The following is a 25,121-nucleotide window of genomic DNA, read 5'->3' as shown; positions in this document are numbered from 1 at the left end:
AATAAATGTACTAATACTTATTAATACTTAATGAAATTTGATTGTATATAAAGTTTAAACTTTAGTAGTTTTGCAGAGGAAATCATTCATGCACTGCAGTCTGTTCTTCAACTGAGAGTCAGAGACAAAGACAGATGACCATCTAGTTAAGGTCTTCATGCCTTCATCATGTATACTGAACAGTGGCGGCTGGTGACTTCTTTTTCTGAGGGCGCACGATGCGAAGTTCGTCACAACATGTATGTAGCCCGTCATGTGTGTGGTACGTAATTTCAAAATATGTGTTCTGCGCTTTGAGAGATCGTGTGTGCATCACGTGTCATGCCAAAATAAGTGCCTGCTGCAGACGCATCAAAGGGTTTATGATAAAAGAGACGATCATGTTTGCCAGATACTCGCATAATCTCATGCCTAATCAGAGTTTAATGTTAAGGGAGTGCCTTTTGGAACATGAGCGTCTCTTTTATCATAAACGGTTTTGACGCTAGTGCAGCAGGCACTTATTTTGACAAAACACATGATGCACACATGATCTCTCCACACCCATGACACATATTTTGGAAAAGGGAACCACACACATGATACTCCGAACACTTATTTTGAATTCGCGCCCCTCGGATGAGAAGTCACGAGCCGCCACTGATACTGAACATTTAAGATATGTTTAATGTTAAAGGACAAGTTCGGTATTTTACACTTAAAGTCCTGTTTTCAGATTGTTTATGATGAAATAGAATGGTTTTGACTGAAATTTCAACATATGCGGCTGTCCCGAGAAATTTCGGGGGTTTGGGTTTCACCTCACACCTCTACAATGGGTTTATAGGTGCACTGGAACAATCCTTTCTAAAATGCATTAAACTTTCGTTTACAAAGCCGTGAAACTCACCGAGTGGTCAGGGGTATTCACTGATATGCTCACACAAAAATCGCTGCAAAAGATGCTTTCCAACAGCTGTTTTAGCAGTCGTTGTTAACTTGTGGACCTATTTTTCCAAACGCCTCACACCCGTACATTCTTCCGCTGAGAGCTTGAATAATAGACACTCCAACCCAGGTGGTGGCGCTAATCCGCCATTGCTAATTGCAAGAATAGAAACAAAGTTCCTGGCGCGGAGTAATACCGTACCTCACAGCACATCTAATACAAGTCAATGGAGTTGGCAAAAACTACAATAAAACCTGTTGGAATGCGTATTTTGCAGCGATTTTTGTGTGAGCATATCAGTGAACACCCCTGACCACTCGGTGAGTTTCACGCCTTTGTAAACGAAAGTTTAGGGGCTAAGTAATAAAAGGATTCCACAATATTGTGATGGATCCGCCCTGGAACCTACTGCTATCAGTGTAAGATGTTTAAGCATTCAAACATGCCTTAGAAAAAGACATTACTGGTGCGTATATTAAGAAAAATCAATAGTACATATTTTAAGATATGTCACTGCAAATTATTTTCAGCTGAGAAGCTCAAACAGGTGTTAAGCCTTGTCTGTGAAACTGTGATAGTTATTGTTCTCATTAATGTCATTCAGAAGTATATATAGCAGCACACATCAGTGTTAGACGTCTGATGGAGAAAAAGTTCAGTGCGGTTTTAGTTTCAGTTCTGTGATATTAGCCAAACACAGCATTTGTTCATCAGCTTCTTATAGATTTTTCTATTACAAACACTGTCCACCATTATGTGCAGTTGATAAATGTTTTGCTTCAGTTAAACAACGAAATATTTGTGTAGAAATGTAAGTCTTTGAGGCTTCATTTGTAGATTATATCTAAAACATTCAAGTAGTAGATGGTGTGGTAGAGCCGTTGATCTCAGTTTTCTCAAGCCCCTCCCAATAAAGAACTCCATAACTTGACATAACTAGAAATATAAATGTTTTGATATACAATTTATTGATAAAAATATGATTAAATAAAATAATATTTTTATTTTAATGCGTGTACAGTAGATCTTTGATAAATAATTTCAGACGATTGTGAGGCCCCCTAGTGGACCCCCAGCCCTGAGTTAACAAACTGTTAATGAGGAAGTCTTGAGGTTTTATTACAGTGTGTTTAATGTTTAGGTGTCAGTCATCAGTAGATCAGTATGGAGTTGATTTCTCTTCCTCTAGTTCTCTGTGAGTATTATCTTTTCTCTATGGATTTGACTACACATCAATTACTGTCACATTGTCTACAGAATTAAGTCATTTACTGCTCCTGTATTTTTAATAAATCTTTTCATGTTGCTCCTAGAGTTTAAATCTTTGTGTGTGCGTGTGTGCGTGCGTTCAGTTTTGTGATTTTGTTTTGCACAGCCATCATTGTAGATATTACAGTCAGTAAGTGTGTAATGGATAATCCTGTATTTGAAATGTGAACTTCAGACTTCAGAATGTCAACTTTGGTTTGATGTCTCAGAACAGTTGAACAGAAACTTTTGTCTGGTGTGATAGTAAAATCTGGAAACAGGACAATCAACAGCATGAGATTTTGTGTTCAGGAGCGTTGAAGAGTCTGTAGCTGAGATGAGGCTTATTTGGTTTGTAAAAAGATTAGAGTGGTCATTTGTGCCAGTTGCGCCGGACACTTCCCGAACAGGATTTTGGGTGCGTTCTCCAGAAGTCGCGTTGGTCGACCGCATACTGTACGTCATCAAGGTTTAATATTGATAACTGTTACATTTTAAGGTAAGAATGAAACTACAATGATTGTATGTCTTAAAAGAAATAAATCTTAATTTTCTAATGTATTTTAACTGAAATGTGAGAACCTCAATGACATATGCAGTCGAGCAACGTGACTTCTGGAGAACGCACCTGAAATCCTGTTCGGGACGTGTCCGGCGGAACTGGCACGAATGGCCACCCTAGAAAAGATATACATGTGAACTTGCTGATAAAGTCTTTATAGGAAGTCCCTTAGGAAAATAAACCATAGTTTTATTGTGGTAAAACCTTATTTTGGAAGATTAATTACCATTTGTATTCAGGATTCAGGTGCGTAGCCAGGACATTATTTCTGGGGGGGGGGGGCAGCTTGGGCCAGTCTTTTATTTGGGGTGGCACTTGATTGTCAGTTTATTAACCTATGCTCATTACCCCGCATTTTTTAAGAGAGTACCGGAAATGTGTCATAAAATATGCATAAGATTTAATTTAATTAATTTTTAAATAACATAATCAGAATTAGATTTAAAATCACTGTAATGTATTACTTGTATAGCCTTTGTCTATGAAATAATATAAAAAATAATAACTTAATTTTTGCGCTGGAAAATGTGTATCTTAATAACTTAATAAAAAATAGGCTAAGCCACTGGGGCAGTGAGGTTGGGGGGCGGCAGGGGGGCCGAGCCTTACCAGTGGTGACAGTGCCCCCCCTGGCCACCACATAGCTCTGCAACTGTTTGTATTACTATAGAGGTGCTGGTTATATAATTAGAATGTCATAAAAAAATTATTTATTTCCATTAATTTTATTTAAAAAGTGAAACTTGTATATTATATTCATTCATTACACCAACCCATTCTCACCAAAAAGCGTACAAATGACACGCAGTGTGATTATCGTGCAATAGATACGCCAAATTCTGATTTTGCGTGCATATGATACGCCAGTCCTTCCCATTCATTTATATGGCGAATCGTTTCGTGACGTTTTATTTATTGTTTTCTCATTTGTTTTCTGTTTTTTTACCATTTTCGCTTGGGTTTAGGGTTAGAACAACTTTTTATTATATAAAAATGACATCCTAACCCAAACCCCAACTCTAACCCCAACTCCAAGCGACCATGGCTTAAATATAGATAAAAACATAGAGAAACCTGTATATTAAATAACCTGCTTAAACAAATGTGAAATCTAACCCTAAACCCAAGCGAAAATGGTTTAAAAAACAGAAAACAAATGAGAAAACAATAAATAAAACGTCACGAAACGGTTCGCCATATAAGTGAATGGGAAGGACTGGCGTATCATATGCACGCAAAATCGGAATTTGGCGTATCTATTGCACGATAAATGATGTTTTATTAACAAAGTTCGGGAGGAACATGTCAAATAAAATACCTAAGTGACTTCAGCTGTTTTCAATCAGTAGTCAATGGCACCAGCCGCTTTCAATCGGTAATCAACAATACACCCAATCAGCTCGAAAGCAAGCCACATATAAATCACAGTTGAACTCACTGAAAATCCTTCGCATCTTTCAGAATCCCTCCTCCACCCCGTCTCCTCTCACTTACCAAGTTATTTCCTTAAGAGGGGGGGAATACTCGGTGTTTCAGGCTCATTCCCTGCTCAGAGCCCTCTCCCCGGACAGCACGCCAAATACGTTTACTAATTTAATTCTTTTAACTTATTTGTAAGTGTGAACTCGTGAATCACACTGCGTGTCATTTGTTCGCATCTTGGTGAGAACGGGTAGCATTACACACAGATGTATATATTTCAAATGTTTATTTCTTTTAATTTTGATAATTATAACTGACAACTAAGGAAAATCCCAAATTCATTATCTCAGAAAATTAGAATATTACTTAAGACCAATACAAAAAAAGGATTTTTAGAAATCTGTGCCACCTGAAAAGTATGAGCATGTACAGCAGTCAATACTTAGTTGGGACTCCTTTTGCCTGAATTACTGCACCAATGCGGCGTGGCACGGAGTCAATCAGTCTGTCTGTGGCACTGCTCAGGTGTTATGAGAGCCCAGGTTGCTTTGATAGTGGCCTTCAGCTCTTCTGCATTGTTGGGTCTGGCAAATCGCAACTTCCTCTTCAAGCGAGTTTGCTGGCCAATTAAGAACAGGGATACCATGGTCTACAACCCAGGTACTGGTAGCTTTTTGCACTGTGTGCAGGTTGGAAAGTCCTGTTGAAAAATGAAATCTGCATCTCTATAAAGTTGGTCAGCAGCAGTAAGCATGAATTACTCGAAAACTTTCTGGTATACAGCTGCGTTGACCTTGGACCTTAGAAAACACAGTGGACCAACACCAGCCGATGACATGGCATCCCAAACCATCACTGACTGTGGAAACTTTAAGGAGCGTGGAATGTGTGCCTCTCCTCCCTTCCTCCAGACTCTGGGACCATGAGTTCCAAAGGAAATGCAAAATTTACTTTCATCAGAGAACAAAACTATGGACCACTCAGCAGCAGTCCAGAAGCGAGACGCTTTTGATGCTGTCTGTTGTTCAAGAGTGGCTTGACACAAGGAATGCGACAGCTGAAACCCATGTCTTGCATACGTCTGTGCGTAGTGGTTCTTGAAGCACTGACTCGAGCTACAGTCCACTTTTTTTGAATCTCCCCCACATTTTTTAATAGGTTTTGTTTCACAATCCTTTCCAGGGTGCGGTTATCCCTATTGCTTGTTCACTTTTTCTACCACATCTTTTCCTTCCCTTCGCCTCTCTATTAATGCGCTTAGACCCAGAGCTCTGTGAACAGCCAGCCTCTTTTAAAATTACCTTTTGTGTCATGCCCTCCTTGTGCAAGGTGTCAATGGTCGTCTTTTGGACAACTGTCAAGCCAGCAGTCTTCCATGATTGTGTAGCCTACAGAACTAGACTGAGAGACACCTTTGCAGGTGTTTTGAGTTAATTAGCTGATAAGAGTTTGGCACCAGATGTCTTCAGTATTGAACCTTTTTTCAATATTCTAATTTTCTGAGATCTTGAATATGGGATTTTTCTTAGTTGTCAGTTATAATAATCAAATTAAAAGAAATAAACATTTAAAATATATCAGTCTGTGTGTAATGAATGAATATAATATACACGTTTCACTTTTTGAATGGTATTAGTGAAATAAATCAACTTTTGATGATATTCTAATTATATGACCAGCACCTGTATAAGGTGACGTGCGTGTTTCTGTTTATACAGCATGAGCTGCAGAGTGGTGAGTTAAAAGAGACCACAGACTCTATGGCGGACTGTTATTAACTTTATTCATTGTATTTCCAGATTACCACACCGCCTTTCCACCAGTTGTTGTCAGATATGTCGACTCAGTAATTACTTGCTTATCCACAATGACATTAGATGACTTGGGTACAGGAAACGCATTGAAACCAGTTAATCTGTTAACTAGATCTGTTTCTCCGAAATATAAAGCGGACAAAGGCCCAAACATTATGCGAGTCATCATTCTCACGCATAGCTCACAGGCCAGCACTGTATTGCATATTGAGCTGACAACATATACACTGTACCTGATTTTATTGCTCTTGCAAAATCTGAAAAAAAAAACAAATGATTTATTTTATTAGTAAACAGCCTAAATGTTTGACAGTTATTGAGATGGCTGTTGTAGTTTAAACAGTGCTACTGAAAAATTTGCTTTGGCAAAAAGCAGCATAAAAAAAGTTATGCCCCAGTTATGCAGTTATCTACACTTAAGTGGGTAAATGAGTTACATTAATTGAGTGTGATATGGCTCCATATGAATTAGCCTTCTTGTAAAATATAAAATATGTACAATTTCTTGTGAGATCAGGCTGTACATACAGAAACAACAGGATCTATAAATTGATGTATCAGTTTCATGTTAAAACTGTAATGAGTGTTTCTATTTATTCTTTACAGTGCTGATTTCAAACATCCAGTCGGAATCAACTACAGGTATTATATTTTAATTTATTATATTCCAACGTTACTGATACAACCACCTGAGACAAAGCTTAAGCTGTTGTGGTGTTCATTCACATAATTTTAGATTATTGTGCAGAGTGTGCAGATGCCAAGTCTGATCCAAAATTGTACATTTTACAAAATTAACCTTTCACAAAAGCCAATTCTTTTTTGGCCCTGGCCCGGAAATTGTCACTTTATTGCGGGGCGGTCAATAAAAACAACAACAATAAATGTATGTTGCGTGCAATTCCCTATAGCCTTTTTAAATGTTTGGGAATATGTGAATAGTTAAATTTCATTTAAAAAAAAATTTTTACCACCAAAATTGTATCAGGTCAGTATTAAAAAAAAAATTCTTAATTTTACGCAAATCCGATATCTGGCGTATTATTCTGTCATCTTTTCTCTCTTTTTCCCCAAAACGCAATAAACACCAGTCCTCCTTCTCTGCAGAATGCAATAAATCTTCTCAACAAATCACAGCGCACCATTCCACGCATTGTAAACAATAATGGCGGCGCTTTGAATACACATGGAATTCTAGTTTTCCTCATCTACTTTGTATTTTCAACAAACAAACGAAAACAAAATAATACTTCTGATGGAATTGATAAACTTGTGGTGGTTTTCTGTAGCTGGGAAAAACATAAGCCACTCGGGCACTTGGGTGAAGGAAAAATGCCTGCTGTTGCTTGTTCTCAAGACAGCATGAAGCTTCTTTCATGCTTACACATTGACCCCAGGGGATCTTATGAAAAACTTTCCATTATTTTACTCGAAGTCAACAAAAATCAAGCAGGACCAAAACATTTTACAGCTGATCACTGTCAAAAAAAGTTCATTTTGAAAAAAAACTTTTTTATGGATTTATTGCATTTTGTGGAAAAAATAATCAGTTTTTATAATAAATCTTTAAAAATCTAATTATGGATTTGAATTTTTTATGTTATTATAATCTAAAGATGCTATTTGAAAGTTTGTAACAGAAAATAGTCATTTTCATCTTGTCACTTTCTTGGTATAGAAAACACATTTTTACCGAAATTAGCCAAAATGGATTTATTGCGTTTTGGAACCAAACTCTTCATATATTTTCATATTTTATTAGGTTCTTTGATCAGGTTAAAATACGTAGTTCTACGTAGTAACATAACTTTCGCAACTAACTTGCGAAACATAACTTGATATTTAACCCAGCATGGGGTAATTTTTAACTCAGCATGTGTTCTTTGTGTCAAAAATAACCCAGAGTGTTTTAGAGTGTTGTTATTAATTTAACCATGCTGGTTTCTAAAGTTCTTAAGCTTATGTTGTTGCCCGTTTACAGGGCTATGTAATCTAATGGCTGTTTCCAAGCACTTTTATGCTGAAATAAAACCTCTACAAATTTACATTACAAATGCAAAGTATGTCTATTTTAATGGTCGCGGGGCGGGTTGTAATAATGTTTAAAGTGCTGCAGGGCAGGAAACATTTTTCATAGCGGTACCCACGGGTTAAAAAGCCCGACCTGTGCATCACTATTGTGCAGTCATCATTGATTTGCATCAAAATGGCCTCACATGCAAGAAAATTGCTACAAGTATATTGCACCTGAAAGAACCATTTACAGAATCATCAAGAGCTTCAAGGAGAGAGGTTCAATTGCAGTGAAGAAAGCTAAAAGGGATATTCCAGCCAAATATCAACATTACCCCATGATTTACTTACCCTCAAGCAAGCGTTTGTTGCCATTGCTTAGTAACTTTCGTGAATCGCGAGAGTTCAAAATGGCGTCATTAAGTGTCATGAAACGCTAACCAACACTTTTTTTAGATGTTAACAGAGTTAGATGTGTTGCACATCATAGAAAACAATGTTGATTTGTTAAATTTAACATTAAACCCAGAAGACAAAAATATCACAAAAAAGCTAAAGTGCTGTAGGGCAGGAACGGGTACCGCTTGAAAAAAGACCCTCAGCGGCACTCATTAATAAAAATACACCGGTGTGATCGTCATGAAAGCACTTGGTAAAACAACATCCATCGGGCTTTTAATTCAATGTATGCATATTTGGAGTAATATTGATTCAATTTTATGTTTACTTCAAATTTTTGCAGGGGGGGTAATAATCCATTTTTATTCCAAACACGGTGATATGAGCAGCTGAAGTCTACAGTCATTCACACTCATGTACAGTCATTACTCATATCGTGTAAACGTCACGGGCTGTGACGTGGCAAATCACTGTAGTACATCATGACTGTCAAGTGTCTCATTAATATTTATAAGATAGCGTATTCTTAGCCAATGCCAAGGTGTTTCGCTTTTGTGTGCGCGTGCGTGCATGTTGGCTTTGACCTTGTTCTGAGGTAACTTGTCCCGAGGACTTTTTATTTTCGTCAAATATGTTATTATTTCAACTACAACAGTTTTACTTGACCTTTGTGTAAATGAAATATTATATTCAGTTTAATTATTTCTGTAATACTGCTATTCTTAGTAAATCTTACACTAGCTTATATCATTTGCTCCACCCACCCCTCACCATTCTTCTCACAGCATCCACGGCCATTTATTTTTCTTAAAATATTGCATCGATAATCCGCAAAAGACCATCCATCATATTTATTATATAAGCTGCACTGCAATAACAGTAGATAAATCTAAGGGGGGCACTCATATCCTAGTGATTAGAGAGTTGGGCTTGTAACACAAAAGTTCTGGTTCGAGTCTCACAGCAAGCTCTGAGACAAGCAACTTAACCTCAATTGTTCCCCAGGTGCTGTGGGTACTGCTGCTCTGGGTTTGTGTGGGTTCACAACCTTTTTTTAAAGGTCACTTTTTCCTACTTAAATGGCCTCCTTGCACCATATTCCATTAAGCAGCACACTGTAATGAGTGTGCCTTGTCCCCTAAGCATTTGCAGATATTTTTAGAAATGCAATTCTTCACATTAGGCTGCATGCACTGAACCTTGTGCATACCTCCGACTCGAAATAGTACGGCTTGCTAGTTTCAGTTTCGACTAGTCAAGGTTATTGTTAGCAGCGATTAAATTAAACAAATGCAGACTTAAAACATGACAATGTTTTCGTGTGCAATAGAGGAGCGATCTGACGAACACACACATAACGTTTTTATAAAATGTTTTAATTAAAATGTTGTCTCCATTGTTTTATTGACGGGTCCACCTGTCGAAGAGTACTGTACATACATTTGATTTATGAGTTGAGTATTCATTTTAGGAAATATGTATTATTAATTCAGCTAATTTGAGAATTTTGTCACATTAAACCTAAAATGTGATTTTTTTTTACCGTATATTAAAAAAGTCACCACCCTATAATAATCTGACATGATGAATACATTTCTGCATGTACAGTAGGTGCACCAAACTCTGTAATGGGAAAGTTTTTTGTAGTTTTTTTCTAAACGTTTTTTTTTTGTTTACAAAAATGCAAATAAAGGTCTTTCAAAGTTAAAGGGCCCTATTTTAACGATCTGAAACGCAAGTGTAAAGCGCAAGGGATTTTTGGGGCGGATCTTGGGCGCTGTTGCTATTTTCCCAGCGGGAGAAATAACTCTTGGGCCAGGCGCAAATCAATAAGGGGTTGGTCTGAAGTAGGTTCATTATTCATAGGTGTGGTTTGGGCGTAACGTCAAATAAACCAATCAGAACGTCAATCAACCTTCCCTTTAAATGCGAGGGTGCAAGTTCCATGGCGGGTTGCTATTATTATGATGGATGTACCAGGCGCAAGCCAGGAGCGGTTCACAACCTAGGAGACCGACGTTCTTGTAAGAGCAGTCAAAGACAGAGAAGTTGTTTTGTATGGGGATAGGAGAAACCTGCCCAAATCAGCATCGGTTAAATAGGCGTAAGAGGAAATAGCCACAATTGTCTCATCAGCTGGCATCCCCAGGACATTGCGCCAAGCGCTACAATGATGTCAGGAGACGGGGGAATCCCAAGCTTGCCAGCATAAATCGGGCACGCCGTGTAACGGGAGGTGGATCTCTACACATGACCTGACGACAGCAGAGGACATCGCTGCGTCCACGCTCACCGCTGAAAGTGTTGAAGGGTTTTAGGGCCTTTGAAATCGGACCCAAGAAACGCAGGCAGTCAAACCCCAAAGTACACTTACAAATCAAGTTCACATACATTAAGATTTCTTATGAAAACATTTTAAAGGAACAGTATGTAGGATTGTGGCCAAAACTGATATTGTAATCACAAAACTTGGGGCTAAAACTGGTACTGCAATCATACAACTGGTGGCCAATTCACAAAATGACAACATAAACATCAGTTGAGGGCTGCAACTCCACTTTTTAAATGACAATATCCTGGCCAGACCACTGTTGTGAGTGATATAAGTATTTGAAATGAAAATGATTTCTTAATGTCTAGTGACATATCAGGGCCATTTTATGATTATTTGATATACATTTCTTACATACTGTTCCTTTAATTATTATTTAGATAAAATAAACATAATACAGCCACACAACAAACTTATGAAAATATTTTAATCGTTATTTGCATGATAATTTTTTAACGCAGCCACACAAAATAAATAAAAACTATCACCACAATGCTCACCACAATGATTTCCCTTATCTCATCTGTTAATATTTTTATTGTAACAATTTATGATTTGCAAAAATAACTGTTGCATCTGTGTAAATTAGATAAGCAAAGTGTGTGCGCGTTGTGCACGCTATACCTTAAGGTCAAGCATGCACCCTTAAAATAGCATAATGAACCACACGCAACGCGTCACTCACTTTAGACTAGTTTTTTTTTTGGTCAGTGGAGCAATTGTTTTTTGAAACTGCAAAATAGCATCAGGGATGGTTTGCGCCGGAACACGCCTCCTTTTTTGCACTGAACCACCCAGTCTCCTGTCTCCTATGACAACCCAAATCACGGCTTACGAGCAACAGGTGCGGGAAATTAATGTGGCAACTCGTGATTGGAAGAGGTGATGAAGATGGGACATATAAATAGATCTGTTAGAAACACAAGGAGGCGGTTGATTTCGGGGCGAGCTCCGTTCCGCCAAGGGCGGACCAAGACACACACTCCTTTTGAAGAGACTGAAGGCGCCATTGATCCGGGAATCGCTTTGAAGCGAGCAGAAAGAGTGCAGGCCCGAAGGAGGCGAAAGGAAGGAGTTGTGACTGTTTATTAAAGGAGCACCACGGAAAAGGTCAATTGTGGTCTTTGTAAGAGAGCAGTGAAGCGGTGTGCGGACCGGGCAGCAACATTTTGGCATGGGGACTGAAGAGACAGGCTGAAAGGATATATTGGAGTATCGGAAAGATCGTCGTTTCGCCGGTAACCTCCAGGAAAAGGTATTAGCAGTGATGTTGCAACCCATACTTACCTGATGTGTGTGATGTTGTGCGAGCTGTCGGGAAGTCATCTACAGCGAAACCTGAGTAGATTGTGACGACCGAAGAGCTGCACGGCGAAGGAAGGACCCGGGAGCTGTGGGGAAAAGAGACCAAAACAGAGATCGTGAGTACATTCATTGTTTACTTTTGGATGAGTTGCTAAATTAGAAACTCACTGTTGTGTGGAAGGATCTTTTGTCTATAGTGGCCCCACCGTAGAAGATCGGAGTCGGTGGGTGTGCCAAGGAAGGACGAGGTGCGCAGAGCGCTGTAAGGGGGCTGACGAACTTCATCCCACTCGCTGTGACGGCGCTCCAACGGCTTCCCCCCGGCACCAAGCTGGATCGAGTGTGAGAGTATTGGCCTTATATTTCACGAAAGAGTGTGTGCTGCTGTGGGTGAGTGTGCTAATTCGACGTGTGTGCACTGGAGTGTTGCAGTGTAGTGCTGTGTCTCCCACCATTCATACTTACCCCAGGTCCGGCTGAAGTACCGTGTGTGCGGGCTCGTGGAGTGCAGAAACGATGGTACCAACGTGGGTCTACATCATTATTTCCCCTGGCTTGTGTGTATCTCACCGCAAAGGAAAAGTGAGTACAGTGATTGAAACATTGCAGCAATAACGGCATTGATCTGTAAAAGGCAAAGGAACCCCCTACCTAACTGCCGTTGTTGTGTCTTGGAGGAAAAACTTGTCACCTACCTTTGAAACAGGTACTCCTCATACCCCAGGACGGGGTGGAGAGTGAGCCAGCATCCAGCCACCCATTCTGTTACCCCGGTCAGGTGACGTACAGTTTTCCCTCATTCCAAATGCTGCTTGAAGAAGAAGACAGTTAGTGCGAGTAAAGCCTATATATATCCAAAACCAAGAGTTATATCTACCTATCAAGCCTGTGAGTCCCAGTATAAAACTCAAGTGTCTGTAGACCTCTCACGATTGTTTTAAACACAGCTAATTATTTCCATTCGGGACGAAACAAATGATTAGCTTGCGGAAAATCACTCTCTCTCGCGACCATGGCACCACCCATTGCTATGGGATCTGCCCAGACATGCGCACACCCGATTGATTTGAACGTGCACGAGGCACTCTAAGAGCACAAGCATGGCAGAGAAAGTGAACTCACAGTACCTGCATATCCAGTCAGCGAAGGCAAACGAGCAAAAAGGGAATAAACGAAGCAATCAAGCGAGAGTAAATATCACGTGGCTTTTCCTCGAGTCGACGATGCGACGTAGCGGTATTGTCTGCGGAGTGTAGTCCTCATCAGAGTCAACAATGCTTTCATCACGGAAACTCTTCCATGCAAAACACTGGCTTAATAGTGAGTACTAAAAGCCATCCTATCTGTTTATATTCCTAGTGATAAAGTTAGGTGTATTATTACATGTGATTGTGACATGATGTTACTACATGCACGCGCTCCTTCCTCTCCGCTTGTCTGAGGTAAATCCTTCTCCCAGCAAAGCTGTCGGTGTCTCGCGTTCATGTGTTTTGGGGGCGTGGCTTTAGAAGAAACCCAGAAGGGAGGGGGTGGAGTGAATGGAAAAAATGAGCTGTGTTTAAAACAGTGGTGAGAGGTCTACAGACACTCGATTTTTATACTCTCTTTGATATATAAAGACAGTTTAAACAAATTTGTAAAAAAGTTTTTTTAGATAATTCCTGCCTATCCTGCCTTTAAGGTGAATTTCAATCTCATCCATGTGCAGTACTCGGGAGTCCTTTAAGTTATTTTTTGCACCAAAAAATAACTTAAATTGGAGTTGTGATCAAAAGTTGATGAACTCCGAATTAGCCCGAACAGAGGCCTGTGTGTGAGCCCTCTAAAATGGTTATTCATTTCAATTTGAATAAGGTATTACATATGTAATGCATCCTCTATAGATGTTTTTGAGTATAAAAGTGTCATTATACGAAACCTAACAAAACTAAATTCACAATTGTTAATCACATAAATATGCTTGTAACCAAATTCTTTAATATGTAATTGTACTTGTAATCACTCATCTATTATTCAAATATGCCTATTAGAATATTACATGGTCAAAACATGTATCCGGCACCAGTGTTCCTGGTAAAGGGGGAATACAAGGGTGTAATGGTCATTTTATGGACCTGATGGCCTCATTTTGAAAACGGGGCCTTTCTTGGAGTCAAACTTTGGTAAAATTTAAGTATGTTTTTAAGTACATCTGATACTACTGTAAACCACAGAGAAACCTTTTTTTAGAATTTTGTTGGGGTCAAACCATATTGGGAGCTGACTATTGTACTTGTGGTTGCAAGATGTTAATACTGCTTAATCATGCTCATTACCAATTACAAAAAAGATCTTCCCATTGATTTTTTATTCAGAATCTTCAGATATTAAACCAACTTTGACTGTGCAGCCATGGACACATGTGTTCATTGGAGACACAGTTACTCTGACCTGTGAGGTTCATCAGTCCACTGGATGGGAGTTTATCTTTACCAAACCTCCAGACACTGAATACTATGAAACTACAGGAACTAAAACAATCAGATCTGTGCAAATCTCAGATGAAGGAGAGTACAAGTGCAGAGCCAGAAGAGGAAACCCTCAGGTTTACACAAAATACAGTGAACCAATACCAGTGACAGTACAGAGTAAGTTTTTTTTACTCACATAATAATTTTTACTCACAAGTTGTGTTAAGATCACAATGACCATCATAAATCAATGAATTCCATGCCCTAACAGTTATAAAGGATTGAACTTTTAATGTTTTGGATAAAATCTGGTAATTACAATATATCGAAATAATGTAGTAATGAAAACTGTAGCCAAATAGCAATTTTGTTCCGGCTCACATACAACAAAGAATGACGGCCCTACAGTTGTCATGGCTAGTCCGTGACATGTTTTGTGTGTCTCACTTATCCGTTTCACCTGGACTTACATGGACTAATTACGCCAACACACTACACCTGTTGTATGTTTGATTGTATTTATATTTATACGCCTTTGTTCCGTCAGCCTGGGCCGGATGAATTTCACTACTATCCTGTCTGTTCCTGTGTGTGTTCAGCGTTCTAGTTTTTACTCACCTGATTCCGCTGTTTTGTTTTCTCGTGTTTGATTTTCACTGTCATCATTAAATGTTATCTATTTACCCAAGAACTCTGCACATGTGTCCTCATTTCACCACACCAGAAACCAGCCGTGACAGAATCATCCGGCCAGATTGGACGCAGCAAGTTCGCGAAGGGCGGTTCCCCCAAGAATTTCGTTGAGGGGGAGTAGTGACATCGGGGTTCAGATTCCATCAGCAGCCGTGACAACAGTGGCCCAGTTCAGGCACTGAAGGTGGTCTCTATTCGGCAGTCTTTCAGACTCCGTGCGGTCACTGACCTGCTGCAATGTGCGACCAAGGTCACTGCACAATACATTGGACGTGCGATGTCCACCCTTGTGGTCCAGGGAACGCCATCTCTGGCGGTGTCTCACGGACCAGCCATTTCGGCAACGTCCAAGAGTAGACTAAGGCCATCATGCCACATCGGATCCCAGTTTCCCCCTTCACTACATTGGCACCTTAGCATTCTACTCGCCGAGGGCGTCCTGCTATGGCCTTTTTCGTCCTCCATCCAGGCAGCTCGGAGGAACTCACTGTAAACAGTCCACCTTGTCCGCTTTGCCCGCTACAAGAGGTGGAAAACGAAATCTAAACAGCCTTGAGACGGGCATCCTTGAGATGGATAGGGATCGGTCTTCGGGAGATGGTGAAGGTACCCATTCCCCCTCAGAGTAGGACTGGGTGGGGTATCCTTGGTTTTTCATTAATTTTTTCCCAATGGTTTTTCAGCCGGCACCCACAAAACCAAACAAAGAGCAAATTCCACCTTTCTCCAGGTCTCCAGAGAAACATGGGAGCTACGGACAGGCTCATAACCTAACGTCATCCCCTTCCTCTATCGCCAGCAGGGGTTTTGAATTGGCCGGGAACCACACACGGGGTCTCACCAGCTCAGCCACCCATCTGCAGAGGTGGTTGAGTGTTACGTTATACAATACTTCTGTCAGTGTGACCAAAGACCACACACTGGCGATCACCTCTGCTCAGCTTGCCAGGGTACATCGGTTGTGCCGTTAATTCCTCTCGTTTGGTATCTGAGGGCTTGGAAAGAGTTTCCCAGTTCGCCTCGGCTACGCGATTCACTTCGCCAGGCGTCTCCCAAAATTTACCGGCATTCGCTTCACTATGATGAAAGCCACCGATGAACACATACTACATGCAGGGATTGCTGGTGAAGGATAAGATCAAGCTGATCCCTCCAGCTGAGATAAGGTCAGCATTTTAAAGCCCTTACTTCATAGTACCCAAGAAAAGAGGCAGGTTGCGATCGATCCTAGACTGGCATTCGTTGAATCAAGCACCACACATGCTGCCGTTCAAAATGCTGACGCCCAAGAGCATATTTCAATGCTGGCTTATAATAGCACAGTCTCGCCAGATGCTTTGGGGGAACACAGGGATCAGTGCTCAAACACCTCACTCGTTTATGTCTTCAGGTCAACTGGGAAAAGAGAAAACTTTGCCACGTGCAGAGGATCCCTTTTTTCTGTATGGAACTGGACTCAGTCCACCTGATGGCACATCTAAGAGAAGTATTTGTACAGCCACAATTGACTTGCTTGAGGAGTTCATTCAAAGGCAAGAATTCAGAGAACAGATGAGTCTTGAGTAATGATTTAAGTTCAGACATTTTGTTGACACTGCAAAGTGATTGAGGTAGGGATTTCCACAGTTTTGTGCACAGACACTAAACAATCTATCCCTAATACAGATGTAACACCAATTCTGACTGTGCAGCCACAGACGTCTGTGTTCATTGGAGACACAGTTACTCTGATCTGTGAGGTTCATCAGTCCACTGGATGGAAGTTTTTCTTTGGATACCCTTCAAACACTGAATCTGATGAAACTACAGGAACCAAAACAATCAGATCTGTCCAAGTCTCTGATGAAGGAAAGTACTGGTGCAGAGCTGGAAGAGGAAACCCTCTGGCTTCCACAAAATACAGTAAACCAAAAACAGTGACAGTAAAGGGTAAGTATTTATACTCACTTTGTTCTGAGAAAACAATGACCTTTATTTCAAAATTCAATGAACAAGTGGTTATTTATTTACAGAAGATAAAAACTGTAATCTGATGACATTGTTTATAAATATTTGACATTATTTACAGTGTGAATTGTTTGTCATTGTACAGAAAGACCAACACCTCAGTTGTCTGTTTGGCCTGATGATCTTGTATTCAGAGGAGAAACTGTCAATCTCAAATGTGTCATCAATGGAGGAGGAGTCAGCAGCTGGCAGTACAGCTGGAATAAAGATGATTCAGACATCCAGCAGAATAAACTTCAGTATTACACAATCAGATCTGTTACTGAGTCTGACGCAGGTAAATACACCTGTAAAGGAACAGAGACCAGTGGATCACGATACTCACACATCAGTAATGCAGTTTCACTGACAGTATTAGGTGAGTCTGTTTATTATCATTCAAGTCAATTTCATTACGTAGGAATAATTGACAACAGGTCTTTAAATTATGTAAGGAATAATTGATGACGGGCCATTGAATTATAAGAAAATAATGCACACCAAGGTGGCAATGCGGCACGACGAATTTCAAATAATTCAAAGGACCGGAGTCAATTATTCTGCTTATACCACGGTTACCACAAACATTGCTCTGGTGCCTATTTTTAAGACATTTGAAAAGTTAGGTGTGCGGTTTACAGAAAAATAATCAACACCCATAGAACATTTCTCAGCCAATCAGAATGCAGCATTCAACAGACCCGTGGTATAATTTAAAGTAATGCACAGCTCACCCAAGGTGGTAATGCGACATGAAGTGGAAGGGTGCATTATCTTCAAATATATCAAAAAACTGGACTCAATTATTCTGCTTGTACCACAGTTACCACAAACATTGCTTTGGTGGTTATCTTAAGACATTTGAGAAGTTGGGTGTGCGTTTTACAGAAAAATAATCAACACTCGTGGAACATTTCTTAACCAGTCAGAACAAATCATTCAACAGACCCGTGGTATAAGACAAACCTAAATTCAACCTGTAGTTTACCAGATTTTCTACCTGCCTTTGTGACAAATGTTGGCATGCACAAAAATTGTGTTTATACAGATAGACCTATAGTGAGTGTTGATCCTGACAAACAGCTGTTCAGAGGAGAAACTGTTACTCTGAGATGTGACATACAGGATACAGGAGACACTGAGTGGACATACAGCTGGACTGTAGAGAAGACAAATAACAGAAATATAATCACACAATGCAACACCCAAGAGTGTAAAATCAACAACATTCAACAAACTGACAGTGATAAATACACCTGTAGAGGAAAGATACGTGAAAGAAACACTGAGATGAGTGATGCTGTTACACTGACTGTATCATCAGGTGAGTTTATATGTTTGTTCATCATATTAGTGTGAAGAGATGAAGTGTAACATGTTATTCATGAGAGATTGATCACTTTCAGATAAACCACAGACCGTTTTAAGTGTTTCTCCACAGCAGTGGTTGACTGAAGGAGATTCAGTGACTCTGATGTGTGAGGTTATAAATTCATCTACAGGCTGGACATTCAGCTGGTTCACTGTACAGAGTCTTTACTCAGGTAATATCTCAGTCATCTCATAACAAATACATCAAATGATATTATTCAAAACATCTTAAGGGTTAAATTAGATTTTCAGTTTTTAATTATAAAAATGTGTATAACATTTTGACTCTACAGTGAATAAAGATGATTATGAGCTGGTGTCAGTCAGCAGTGGAGGATCTAAAGGCATCTACACAGTGAGTTCAGTGACTGTGAAGCACACAGGAGTTTATATGTGCAGAGCAGAGAGAGGAGATCCAGTCTATCACACAGAGTACAGTAACACACAAACACTGTGGATCACTGGTGAGTTCATCACACACAACTAAACAGCAACAATATCTTACACTCTAAGGGCCCTATTTTAACGATCTAAGCGCATTGTCTAAAGCGCACAGCGCAACGTCTAAATGGGCGTGTCCGAATCCACTTGTGCTAATTTAACGACGGGAAAAATCGTTTTTGCACCGAGCGCATGGTCGAAAAGGGTAGGTCCTATTGTAATGGGAGTATTTTGGGCGTAACGTGCAGTAAACCAATGAGAGTCACAGCTCTCATTCCCTTTAAAAGCAAGCTGCGCTGGCGCTATGTCTAATCCCTATTTAGATGACGGAGTTTGTAAACTGAAAAACTAAGCGGAGGTAGAAGATCCCCAGTTTAAGATTAATGTTAAATAATTGTGTTGTTTTTCCCTTATATTGAAATTGTTTTATTAAAACCTTTAAAGGGATACTTCACCGATTTAGCATTCAGCTTTGTATCTGTAGAAACCCGGCAGTATTACTGAATGACCATGTTTCCCTCCCTCATTTCCCCCTGAGAGGAGAGATATCTGCATTTTGGTTCTGCAAAAAAGTCCTCCGATGATGTAATATGACGATTTTTGCATCATCGGAGGACTTTTTTGCAGAACCAAAATGCAGATATCTCTCCTCTCAGGGGGAAATGATGGAGAGAAACATGGTCATTCAGTAATACTGCCGGGTTTCTACAGATACAAAGCTGAATGCTAAATCGGTGAAGTATCCCTTTAAACCCCGTTTTCTTTTAGTCATGGAAGTAAAAAGCAGGCTTGTAATTGCTTTAATGGCTATCCAATATCATCAAAAAATAATTTACAAGTATGTAAGATAAGGTTTGTACTCTAAAAATACTTTATTTGTAACAAACAGGAGATAAAGAAATTACAAACGGCTCTCCGCAAGGTTCAGCACTTTGGACAGCGTTTTTTTTAGCAAAGAGTTTTTTTAAGCATTACTTACAAATGTTTCTCATCTCGCCATATCCACAGGTACAGAGTCATCATATACAATAAATCCGTGAGGTAGCATTAAAAAAAAAAAACATTTAAAAACAGACGCATTTGTTTAAAGCAAAGCATTTATTTACTTATCAGGCTGCAGGTAAAGCAGTTCTAGTTCTAGTTCTTTTATTTATAGAGCACGTTTTACACAGTCAGCAGACTGACCAAAGTGCTGTACAGGTAAACATATAAAACAAACCAAATGCATAGTAATATATTAAAACAACAATAAAATAGAATTTGGCAGAACCCATGTCAGTAAATAGTACATAAATCCGTGTATGTCAGTTGACAAACACACAACATACATTTGACGGAAGGCAATATGTCTGCAACTGCGTATGTCAGTTGACAATACACAAAACTACACAAGTCGATTAAAACAGGCTTTTATATTTAGTCATTAACAAAGGCTAGAGAAAACAGATGGGTTTTCAATAGGGACTTAAAAATACCTAAAGATGGAGCAATTCTGATGTGCATTGGCAGACTGTTCCACAGCCTCGGGCCCGTGACAGAAAAGGCTCTATCACCTCTGTGTTTTAATCTGGTGGAGGGGATTTTAAGCAAATTTTGATTACCAGAACGTAGGTCTAGGGGGGGGTTGTATGGTCGTAGGAGTTCCGATAGGTAGCTTGGGGCCAGACTGTGCAAACATTTGTAGACAAATAAAAGTATTTTAAAATGTATCCGGTACTGAATCGGCAGCCAGTGGAGAGCTCGAAGAAGTGGGGTAGCGTGATCGTATTTGCGGCCTTTCTTTAAAAATTTAGCAGCTGCATTTTGGACGAGTTGTAATCGATCTAGTTGGATTTTGGAAATACCACTGTACAAAGAGTTGCAGTAGTCTAACCTTGACACAATAAAAGCGTGGACAACCGACTCAAGAGATTTTTCTGGCAGTGCGTGTTTGATTTTGGAGAGCAGACGGAGCTGGAAAAAACTTGCTGAAACTACTGACGAGACATGTTTGTCAAGAGTGAGCTGACAGTCCAACATAACACCAAGATTTTTGGCACACTTTTTTTGATAAACTGCCAGGTCCTCCAGGCTGGAGTTATCAAATTTAGAAACGTTCGAGGGGTTAAAGACAATAACCTCTGTTTTTGAGTTGTTTATAAATAAGAAATTTTTAGCCAGCCAATGTTTTACGTCGTCAAGGCAGGTAAACAATGAAGTGGTAGATAATGGAGTTCCTCTTTTTATTGGCAGATAGATCTGGGTATCGTCAGCATAAAGATGATATAGGACCCCATGCTTTCTCAAAATAGAGCCTAGCGGTAGCATGTATAGGGAAAAAAGCAGGGGAGATAGGATCGAACCCTGAGGGAGGCCAAACTCAAGACGTGTAGCCGAAGAGGTGAAGTTTCCAATATTAACTGAAAAATGACGGTCTGATAGGTAGGATTTAAACCACTCTAAAACAAAACCATTGAGCCCAATTAGGGATTTTAATCTCGATAAAAGCACCTGATGGTCAATTGTGTCAAAGGCAGCGGTAAAGTCTAGGAGAACTAGGATCATGGAGTCCCCTGAATCAGTGGTAACCAAAATATCAGCTCTTTGCGCCTTCTAACGTCTCATAATCAGTCCTCATTTATATGTCCAAGAGACTCAATAATAATCTTTTACATTCAATCCTTTAATCTTTCATATTTAAAAGCATTTTTGTGCTGCTGCGCATTTATGTACTTTGTGATAAGCAAACCCGCGTTGTCCTCCCGTTTATAGGCGCATATTACTAATGCGCTCTTTAAATAACAAAAAACATACTGCGCCATTGACTTTAGACTTTAGACCAGGTTTTTGTTGGTCAATGGCGTAGTCTATTTTAGTTGCCTCAAAATAGCAACGCGCCAACAATGCGCCTGAACACACCTCGTTTTTCAGACCAGAACGCCCATGGGCGCAAAGGGGGCGCAAATGCATTTGCTATTTAAACAACGCGGCGCTAAACGTGAAAATTAGGGTGGAAACTAGCGAAAGACACTTGCGTCGCGCATTGCGCTGCATTGCGCCGGGTGTAAGATAGAGCCCTAAGTCTTATATCATTCATTCATTTATTTATTTATCTCTTATAAAGATGATTTTCTGTCATTTTCTTCTCAGGTGTTTCTCCTTCAGTCTCTCTGATCATCAGACCCAACAGATCTCAACACTTCTCATCTGAATCTCTCTCTCTGAGCTGTGAGGATCACAGTAACTCTACATGGACAGTGAGAAGATACACAGAAGATCAACTGAAACCTTGTTCATCATCAGACTGGAGATCTACAGGAACAACATCTACATGTACAATCAGATCTCTCATCACATCTGATACTGGAGTGTACTGGTGTCAGTCTGAATCTGGAGAGAAACTTCATCCTGTTAATATCGCAGTACACAGTGAGTATACATGGCCGTATTAACATTTATGCATTTGGCAGAGGCTTTTTGCATTACAAGTATGCCTTTTCTCTGTATGGGTGTTACCTGGGACCAAACTCCGTTTTTTTTGTGCTGCTAACACAATGCAGTACCACTGAATTACAGACGTTATTGTTCATACTAAGACTTAATGCTGATGTGGTTGCCGGGGTGTTGTTGTGTAATTGCTGAGTGTTTTAGACCATATTGCTGCAGTAAATTGTAAAGGGTGTTGTTAGAGTAAAGAATACGTATATAGAATTCTATTTTATTTGTTTTATCATGTCAGATGTGACCATTTGATAGAAATATCTAAAAATCAATCTGTTATATTTTATAATTTATAATCATCAGTAAATTCTTCTGTTGTGTAGATGTTGATGTGATTCTTGACAGTCCTGTTCATCCTGTGACTGAAGGAGATAATTTGACTCTACGCTGTTTATATCGAGATAAAAACTACTCTAACCTGACAGCTGAATTTTATAAAGATGGATTAGTGGTGCAGAATCAGACTACAGGAGACATGATGATCATCTCTACAGTCTCAAAGTCACATGAGGGTTTCTACTACTGTAAACATCCAGAGAGAGGAGAGTCTCCAAAGAGCTGGATCTCAGTCAGAGGTGAGAGTCTAGAGAAATGATCTCAAGTGATTTTGTTTGTTGTTGTTGTTCAGATATACTGCATAATAACATGTTTTTATTTTTCAGGTGTTTATCAGATGTTTGGTCTCAAGATTTTCACTTTTCTGCTGGCAGTTTGTCCATATCTGTTATCAACAGTCGTTCTGGTTTTCAAATGCTGTAGACTGAGAGGTGAAACATCTGTCTGATTTATTGGGTTATTATACAAATTAGTCTGTTTTGTCATTATCACTGAATGTGGCTGGATTATAGCTGGATAAATTAACATTGATGTCTGTATGATAGATGAGTTGTGTTGAATTTTTGTATCATCTTTCACTTTATTAGCGACGCTTCTTCTGTACAGATCCTTTGATTTAGATTTTTCTAATGTTTCTTCTTTATCTACTTAAAGTGAACCAATTTCATTGCTAAAAAACTTTATTTTTGTGTATTTAGTATAATACAATGTGTTCACATGGTTAATTGTTAAAAAACACATACCATACAATTTTGTAGCTCCAGATATCCCTGCTTTCCTCAAACGCTCTGATTTTGTACAAAACTCATTGATTTGAAAAGCTCTGTGTCCCTGATTGGTCAGTATGTTGTGATTGACCTAAATACATCTGACGTCACCTTTTTAACATCTTTTTAGGGTTATTTTGCTTATTATTGTCTCCCTCAGCTTGCTCACATTGTCAGCCACTTTTTTGAAATTATATGCATTAAAATAAAAATTGCTACACAAAACTGAAATAAACCCGTTTCTCTCCTCCTCATTTTTCCTTTAGATACACATAATAGTCAAACTTAGAAGACAAAGTTTAGTCACTTAATTGAAATGTTTCTGAACCTAATAATCTTTTAATCTAAAGGGTTGAATGTTTAAGATTTTTTTGGTAGACAAAAATATATATCCATCATTTAAAGTTCTTTTATGAGTTTGCCTCACTGACAATAAAGTGGGAATGCTGATATGCGTGTTTGGTGTGCTGTCACGGGGCGAGGGTTCCGAGCTTGGGAAATACCTCCTGAGTTCGGGAACGTTCGTCCCTTGACAGGGAAAGTAGCCATGGGCCTGGGGCGTGCCCTGACATTTCCCCCCAAATAATTCTTATTACTGATAAATACTCTGATAATAAATAGACTTAAATTTCTATGCATTTATTGCACATTTCCATACAATTGAAAGTTGTACATATGGACATTCAGAATAGAAAGTTGTGAACCAAAGAATCATACAAAAAGACTCAATTTACAACAAAATGTAGCCTACATTAGAGATTCCCTAAAAATTAGATGTCTTTTATAATAACCATAGAGATTCCCTATGCTAATCTTAGGTCAGCAGCTACAGTTAGTAGTACAGTTTTGTGTGTCTGATGCTGCGTGTGTTCAATTAGTCCTGTGATTTTGTTTTGTTCAGTTATCACTGCTTTGACCAAACACGTGTCACTTTCCTCCTTTTTTTCAACGTACTATCCGATGAAAAGAAAATTATTTTTAACTGGCGGCAGGGCTAACACATCTTAAGTCCGGTTGTTTAAAAACATAACAGCACAAGTTTGATCTCAGGTATCATTCAATGTCTGTAGCACAAATGATGCAGGATGAGTTTTGATCTCAATACTGTGATCGGTTTGTTTATATTTCTATACCTTCCTATAAACAATAGTTATTTTCTCTTAAGTGTCACTGATAATTATGAACTGACAAGTTCATATATAGCAATACACATCAGTGTGGTCAGAGCTCTGATGGAGAAAAGTTCAGTGTGCTGTTCAGGTTTTTTTCTGGTTGGTCTATAGTTTTCAGCTTCAAAAACTGAATAATAGTAATCAAATTTAAAATAACACTGCATAGTCTTCACTGTGTAAGTCAAATATTGTTTTATTACTACAAAAGCGAGAAAAGGGAATTTAAATTTACAAAAGTAAATTACATGTGTTCAGATTCACTTTTATACTCATCACAACTGAGATGCGGCTTTCTGGGCACGTGTGCACACAAAACTTCTCACACAATGCCAAGCATTCTCATTCGCATTAAATCGCATCATTTCGCACAAATGGTCCCGGGCGTCGTTCACAGTGTCAAAG

At 39.3% G+C, this 25,121-nt stretch overlaps 1 protein-coding gene across 1 annotated transcript; it reads left to right on the top strand.

Annotated features, from left to right (window-relative positions):
- The first annotated feature begins 1,280 nt into the window (after positions 1-1,280).
- Positions 1,281-25,053, top strand: LOC141362788 (Fc receptor-like protein 2). Its single transcript, XM_073865034.1, has 10 exons — positions 1,281-2,123; positions 6,581-6,616; positions 14,378-14,650; positions 16,832-17,095; positions 17,259-17,531; positions 18,559-18,684; positions 18,826-18,987; positions 22,094-22,372; positions 22,768-23,019; positions 23,107-25,053. Exons 1-10 carry the CDS (start codon positions 2,093-2,095, stop codon positions 23,226-23,228), a joined length of 1,818 nt encoding a protein of 605 aa, XP_073721135.1. The 5' UTR covers positions 1,281-2,092; the 3' UTR covers positions 23,229-25,053.
- The last annotated feature ends 68 nt before the right edge of the window (positions 25,054-25,121 follow it).

The sequence above is a fragment of the Misgurnus anguillicaudatus genome, unplaced genomic scaffold, assembly GCF_027580225.2.
Source record: "Misgurnus anguillicaudatus unplaced genomic scaffold, ASM2758022v2 HiC_scaffold_29, whole genome shotgun sequence".
Lineage (NCBI taxonomy): Eukaryota > Metazoa > Chordata > Actinopteri > Cypriniformes > Cobitidae > Misgurnus > Misgurnus anguillicaudatus.
This window is presented reverse-complemented; position numbering and strand designations above follow the sequence as displayed.